The sequence below is a fragment of the Mobula hypostoma genome, chromosome 8 (genome assembly GCF_963921235.1).
Source record: "Mobula hypostoma chromosome 8, sMobHyp1.1, whole genome shotgun sequence".
Lineage (NCBI taxonomy): Eukaryota > Metazoa > Chordata > Chondrichthyes > Myliobatiformes > Myliobatidae > Mobula > Mobula hypostoma.
Window position 1 is genome coordinate 155,135,427 of NC_086104.1, and position 7,854 is coordinate 155,143,280.

The 7,854-nt window shown below is 50.1% G+C and overlaps 1 protein-coding gene across 3 annotated transcripts in view; it reads right to left on the minus strand.

Annotated features, from left to right (window-relative positions):
- The window catches only part of dock5 (dedicator of cytokinesis 5), a 211,806-nt gene that overhangs the window by 62,716 nt on the left and 141,236 nt on the right, over window positions 1-7,854 (minus strand). For all 3 annotated transcript variants that reach the window (XM_063057154.1, XM_063057153.1, XM_063057155.1), the window contains 3 exons: window positions 7,153-7,223; window positions 4,512-4,618; window positions 2,969-3,105 (listed from right to left, as the gene is read on the minus strand). In XM_063057154.1, the coding sequence (XP_062913224.1) occupies window positions 2,969-3,105; window positions 4,512-4,618; window positions 7,153-7,223 (315 nt within the window). The remainder of the gene's footprint in view (window positions 1-2,968; window positions 3,106-4,511; window positions 4,619-7,152; window positions 7,224-7,854) is intronic.

Consider the following 7,854-nt stretch of genomic DNA (forward strand, 5'->3'; position numbering starts at 1 on the left):
TATTAAACAGGAAATTAGAAATGTGTGCAATAAAGGAACAGCAGTTATAATGGGTGACTTCAATCTACATGTAGACTGGGTGAACCAAATTGGTAAAGGTGCTCAGGAAGAGGATTTCTTGGAATGTATGCGGGATGGTTTTTTGAACCAACATGTCGAGGAACCAACTAGAGAGCAGGCTATTCTGGACTGGGTTTTGAGCAATGAGGAAGGGTTAATTAGCAATCTTGTCGTGAGAGGCCCCTTGGGTAAGAGTGACCATAATATGGTGGAATTCTTTATTAAGATGGAGAGTGACATAGTTAATTCAGAAACAAAGGTTCTGAACTTAAAGAAGGGTAACTTTGAAGTTATGAGACGTGAATTAGCTAAGATAGACTGGCAAATGACACTTAAAGGATTGACGGTGGATATGCAATGGCAAGCATTTAAAGATCCCATGGATGAACTACAACAATTGTTCATCCCAGTTTGGCAAAAGAATAAACCAAGGAAGGTAGTGCACCCGTGGCTGACAAGGGAAATTGGGGATAGTATCAATTCCAAAGAAGAAGCATACAAATTAGCCAGAAAAAGTGGCTCACCTGAGGACTGGGAGAAATTCAGAGTTCAGCAGAGGAGGACAAAGGGCTTAATTAGGAAGGGGAAAAAAGATTATGAGAGAAAGCTGGCAGGGAACATAAAAACTGACTGTAAAAGCTTTTATAGATATGTGAAAAGAAAAAGATTGGTAAAGACAAATGTAGGTACCCTGCAGACAGAAACAGGTGAATTGATTATGGGGAGCAAGGACATGGCAGACCAATTGAATAACTACTTTGGTTCTGTCTTCACTAAGGAGGACATAAATAATCTTCCAGAAATAGTAGGGGACAGAGGGTCCAGTGAGATGGAGGAACTGAGGGAAATACATGTTAGTTGGGAAGTGGTGTTAGGTAAATTGAAGGGATTAAAGGCAGATAAATCCCCTGGGCCAGATGGTCTGCATCCCAGAGTGCTTAAGGAAGTAGCCCAAGAAATAGTGGATGCATTAGTGATAATTTTTCAAAACTCTTCAGATTCTGGACTAGTTCCTGAGGATTGGAGGGTGGCTAATGTAACCCCACTTTTTAAAAAAGGAGGGACAGACCGGAGAATTATAGAACGGTTAGCCTGACATCGGTGGTGGGGAAAATGCTAGAGTCAGTTGTCAAAGATGTGATAACAGCACATTTGGAAAGTGGTGAAATCATCGGACAAAGTCAGCATGGATTTGTGAAAGGAAAATCATGTCTGACGAATCTCATAGAATTTTTTGAGGATGTAACTAGTAGAGTGGATAGGGGAGAACCAGTGGATGTGGTATATTTGGATTTTCAGAAGGCTTTTGACAAGGTCCCACACAGGAGATTAGTGTGCAAACTTAAAGCACATGGTATTGGGGGTAAGGTATTGGTGTGGGTGGAGAATTGGTTAGCAGACAGGAAGCAAAGAGTGGGAATAAACAGGACCTTTTCAGAATGGCAGGCAGTGACTAGTGGGGTACCGCAAGGCTCAGTGCTGGGACCCCAGTTGTTTACAATATATATTAATGACTTAGATGAGGGAATTAAATGCAGCATCTCCAAGTTTGCGGATGACACGAAGCTGGGCGGCAGTGTTAGCTGTGAGGAGGATGCTAAGAGGATGCAGGGTGACTTGGATAGGTTGGGTGAGTGGGCAAATTCATGGCAGATGCAATTTAATGTGGATAAATGTGAAGTTATCCACTTTGGTGGCAAAAATAGGAAAACAGATTATTATCTGAATGGTGGCCGATTAGGAAAAGGGGAGGTGCAATGAGACCTGGGTGTCATTATACACCAGTCATTGAAAGTGGGCATGCAGGTACAGCAGGCGATGAAAAAGGCGAATGGTATGCTGGCATTTATAGCGAGAGGATTCGAGTACAGGAGCAGGGAGGTACTACTGCAGTTGTACAAGGCCTTGGTGAGACCACACCTGGAGTATTGTGTGCAGTTTTGGTCCCCTAATCTGAGGAAAGACATCCTTGTCATAGAGGGAGTACAAAGAAGGTTCACCAGATTGATTCCTGGGATGGCAGAGCTTTCATATGACGAAAAACTGGATCGACTAGGCTTATACTTGTTGGAATTTCGAATATTGAGGGGGGATCTTATTGAAACATATAGAATCCTAAAGGCATTGGACAGGCTAGATGCAGGAAGATCGCTCCTGATGTTGGGGAAGTCCAGAACAAGGGGTCACAGTTTGAGGATAAAGGGGAAGCCTTTTAGGACTGAGATTAGGAAAAACTTCTTCACACAGAGAGTGGTGAATCTGTGGAATTCTCTGCCACAGGAAACAGTTGAGGCCAGTTCATTGGCTATATTTAAGAGGGAGTTAGATATGGCCCTGGTGGCTAAAGGGATCAGGGGGTATGGAGGGAAGGCTGGTACAGGGTTCTGAGTTGGATGATCAGCCATGATCATACTGAATGGCGGTGCAGGCTTGAAGGGCCGAATGGCCTACTCCTGCACCTATTTTCTATGTTTCTATGTCTGCCCCCTCACCTTCCCATCCCCACCCTGTCCCAACTGATCATCGACCCTCCCTCATCTGAATTCAGCCTCTGTCTTGGGCTCGCTTTCCTCCCATCTGTCCCACAACCCTGCCCGTTCCATCTCCCAAACCTTATTCGGTTGCACCCATCATCTCCCGCCCCCTGTCTCAATACCACCCCCCCACTGGTTCCATCTGCTCGTCAACCCTCCATTAAAGGGAAGAGAGGGAGGAATGGCACCGAGGCTGGCAATTGGCATCTGAAACAAAAACACGGGCGCACAGACGTAGACACACAGACGTGTGGGTGTAAGGACACAGCACACACACGCACACACCGGCACTGACACAGACGCAGGCACGGACACACACACACACACACACACACACACGTGCGCGCAGATCGGGTGGGGCCGCAGTCACTCACGATGTCGTCCCTGTCCAGCATCTCCAGGGTGCTGCTGAGCAGCCCAGCACAGGCCTCGTGGTCGGGCCGGCTGGAGCTGTCGTCGAGCTGTCCGCTGAGCTGGTCGATGATGAGAGGCAGCAGGACGTCCCGGCAGTCTGTGTGGGGGAGGGAGTGAAACACACACACGTCTGGCTGTGAGACTGGAAAGAGGCACAGACCAGTGGTCAGTCGCCCAGAACCAGGGGGTGGGTGGGTGTGAGTGGGGCACTGACCTGGTGTTGCAGACCACAGGAGGATCTCCTGACACCCTCCCCCGTCCCGTCCCAGAACCCAGTGACTCTCTTCCCTCTCTCCCATCCCACAATCCACTCATTCTCTGCCCTGTAACCAACCCACATTCCCACAACTCTCTCCATCTCTGTCTCACAAACCACTGACACTCTCCACATCCTCGAATAACCCGAGCCTCTCCTGTAATCCGCTCACCTTCTCCCTATCCCACAACCCACACCCTCGAATAACCCCAGCCTCTCCCATAACCCACTCACCCTCTCCCTATCCCACAACCCACATCTTCAAATAAACCCCGAGACTCCCCCATAACCCACTCACCTTCTCCCTATCCCATAAACCACATCCTCAAATAAACCCGAGACTCCCCCATAACCCACTCACCTTCTCCCTATCCCACAAACCACATCGTCAAATAAACCTGAGACTCTCCCATAATCCACTCACTTTCTCCCTATCCCACAAACCACATCCTCAAATAAACCCGAGACTCCCCCATAACCCACTCACCTTCTCCCTATCCCACAAACCACATCCTCAAATAAACCTGAGACTCTCCCATAATCCACTCACCCTCTCCCCCTCCCACATCCTCGAATAACCCGAGCCTCTCCCGTAATCCACTCACCCTCTCCCTATCCCACAACCCACATCTTCGAATAAACCCCAGACTCTCCCATAACCCACTCACCCTCTCCCCCCCCCGCCACAGGCTACTGACCTCCTCCCATCCTCCTGTAACACACTGCTCCTCTCCCTATACCCACACTCCCACCACCCTCTCCATCGCCCTGCCCCAAAGCTCAGAGCCCCCTCTGATAACCCACTGCTCCGCTGCATCCCCACGCGCGGTACATCTTTCCCCACACTCCTGCCACCCTTTGACCACCCCCCACCTCCCCCCGTAATGCAATGGCCCTCTCCTCACCATCCCATAGACCAGTGCTCCTCCTCGGTCCCTCCCCGTCCTACAACCTCCTGTAAACCACTGACTCCCTAACCCCATTCACCTACCCCTCTGCCCCCTCTCAGACCCATCCCTACACCACTGTCCATCTCCCCGTCCTGGTTAACACCCCGGGGTGTAGCTGAGCTCTCCGACAGCAGATAATAATAGGGGAGGGGAGCAGATGGTGTACAGAGTGTGCTGGTGTGGCCTGGGCCTCATGGACGAACTCGGGGACCCTCCCGGACCCGGGGATGGGCGGGCTCAGATCCTCACGCATTCGGGAATGGGTGGATTGGGAATCTGAGAAGGCCGGACACCCACCGGGCTGCCTGAAGAGTTCGCTCTCCACGATCTTGCTCATGCAGTTCAGCTTCTGACGTACCAGCTGGTTGTCGGGGATACTCTGGATAAATTTGGTGTAGAGAACACTGCACGGTGACCAGAGGAAGAGAGGAGAGCAAATTAGCCTCACTGGAGAGAACACTGCACCCTGTCAGTGTGTTTTACAGACCATAAGGTATGGGAGCAGAACTAGGCCGTCTGACCCATCACGTCTGCTCCACCACTTCATCATGGCTGATCCAATTTTCCTCTCAGCCCCAATCTCCTGCCTTTTCCCCGTATCCCTTCATGCCCCGATTAATCAAGAATCTATCAACCTCTGCCTTAAATGTACCCAATCACTTGGCCTCCACAGCCACCTGTGACAACGAATTCCACAGATTCACCACTCTCTATCTGAAGAAATTCCTCCTCATCTCCATTCTAAAAGGACACCCCTCTATTCTGAGGCTCTGTCCTCTGGTCTTAGCCTCTCCCACCATAGGAAACATCCTCTCCACATCCACTCTATAGAGGCCTTTCACCATTTGATAGGTTTTAATGTGGTCATCCCTCATTCTTCTGAATTCCTGTGAGTACAGGCCCAGAGCCATCAAACGCTCCTCATATGAAAAGCCTTTTCAAGCCCGGAATCATTTTCGTAAACCTCATTTGAACACTCTCCAATATCAGCACATCTTTTCTTATATAAAGGGGCCAAAACTGCTCACAATACTCCAAACGAGGCCTCAGCAGTGCTTTATAAAGCCTCAACATTACATCCTTGCTTTCATATTCTAGTCCCCTCGAAATGAATGCTAACATCACATGTGTCTTCCTCACCACAGACTCAACCTGCAAATTAACCTTTAGGGAATCCTGCACAAGGACTCCTAAATGGCCTGACCTATCAAGTAGAAAAATATTTAAAGACTAGCTTTATTTGTCACATGTACATCAAAACGGATGCTCCGGTTTCCTCCCACAGTCCAAAGACAGACCAGTTGATAGTTTAATGGTCGTTGTAAATTGTCCCGTGTTTAGGCTAGGGTTAAATCGGGGGTTGCTAGGCGACGAGGCTCGAAGGGCTGGAGGGGCCTAACCGCACTATATCTCAATAAATACAAACAAGTGGGACACGAGGCTTTACAGTATCAGTGATCTGAGTTCAATTCCCACTGCCGTCTGTAAGGAGTCTGTCCGTTTCCCCGTGACTGCAGGGGTTTCCTCCGAGTGCTCTGGTTTCCTCCTGGAGTCCGAAGACGTACAAGTTAGGGTTAGTGCGTTGGTGCCGGAAGTTTGGCGACACTTGTGGGCTGCCCTCAGCTCATCTTTGAGGCCGTTTTGGTCATTGACGGAAACGTCACGTTTGATTGATCAATGTGATGTTTCGATATACATATGACAAATACAGCAAATCTGTCTCATCTTTAATCTTACCGGTCCACGGCCGGGTGCTGAGCCTCTGGTCTAACCAGTGTGCAGCCTGATGTGCTGGGACAGTACAGTGAGGCAGCTGCTAGGGATGCAAACCTCTCAACTTTGGGGACTCGGGTTTGACCCTGACCTCCGGCGCTGTCTATGTGGAGTCTGTGTGCTCTCCCTGTGATCATGCTGGTTCTGCCTGCAACCCCCCCCCCACGAACCCCAATGTCTGTGGCTACCCCGAAAGGTTAACTGGCCATTGTAAGTTGCCCTATTCCCCCCGCTAGTGTGTGGGTAAAAGGTAAAATATCGGTGGGGGGGAGTTGACAGGAATGCAGGGGAGGGGGGAATAAAATGGGATCCATGTTAAGAAGTTTTTTTACTCAGAGAGAGGTGGATGCCTGGAACGTGCTGCCTAGTATGGTGATAGAGGCAAATACATTAGAGGCTTTTCATAGACGTTCGGATAGGCACACAGATGTGAGGAAGATGGAGGGATGTGGATATGGTGCAGGTAGGAGGGATTGGTGTTTGGGTGTTTTTGACTTGCTTTTTAGCTGGGTCAGCACAACACTGTGGGCCGAATGGCCGGTTCCTGTGCCGTACTCTTCTATGTTCTAAAGTAAAGGGAAGGGTTGAGAGGGTAATCAGAATGGGGAATGGAAAAGGAGGGAAGGGGCAGGAAGGAGAAGTTGTTGATGTTCATGCCGTCAGGTTGGAGGCTACCCAGATGTAATATAAGGTGTTGTTCCTCCAACCCGAGATGGCCTCATTGTACAGTAGACAGTAGAGGAGGCCACGGACTGACATGTTGGAATGGGAATGGGAAGTAGAATTGAAATGGGTGGCCAGCAAGAGACTCTGCCTTCTGTGTTCTGTGGCAGGACACAGAGCGAAGATGCCACACGAAGCGATTCCCAATCTGTGCCGGATCCGATCTCGCCAGTGTACAGTTGTGAGGTGGATGTGTGGGTGACAGATGCGTGCCCTCTACAGTGACAAGCCACATCACAGGATCTGTGCACGTCACACCTCTGTCAGACACACACACACACACACACGCGTGCTGCACCCTTCTCACACGCGTGTGATACACAGGATCCCCAAGGGAAGTGTCACAGGCATGGACTCCAGTTCCGTGGGTCCCCGCTGTTACCGGGCACGGGCTGTCGCTCATGGCCGGAGAGCCTCACGGGTCTGTGGTGTCATACATTACCTCAGCTCCACGGGGTCGAACACGAGCATCACGTGGTTAACGATGGTCGGGAGATATTTTAATGCAGCCCCCTGCAGACGAGAGAATTGTATGAATGTAAAGCTGGGTAAGCCGGTACGTTGGTTAATATACTAACCCCTATGCCAGGGTGGTCATGGGGACAACTACCTATTCAATGCTCCCAATGGCGTACATGTCAAATAGCCCCTGACAACCAAGTCCAGCTCCTGGCCTTTGTGTGAGGCTTAGCTACTAAGTCCGACGGAACTGTTTCTACTGACAGGAGAAGGAGCAAAGGAAAGTTACTGGCACCTTACAACCAGTAGCTCTGAGCAGACGGGGCTCGTCAGCCATAGTTGGCAGCTCCATCTAGGAGAAGGAAAACTCTGATCTCAAACCTCTGCTGCCTTGTAGCTACGCCCACTCATGGGGAAGGCTTCTGGAGTAAACCCCGAGGGAAAAATCAAGAGCTGGAGTCCCTATGGCAGTCCTACATTGAGTTCAATGCTGACTGGCAGGTCCGCTGGTGACGGTTGCCAGGTAACTGCTTCCCATGGAAACCCACCAAGCATGGGATGGTGCAATTCCGGCCAAGGGACTGGGCAGCTCCCACAGTCTGGAACCTTCTGGAACCCAGAAATCTGTCCAATAGGAGCGATCATTGGGTGAGGGTGCCACGGCAGCTTTGTGGTTAGCGAGACG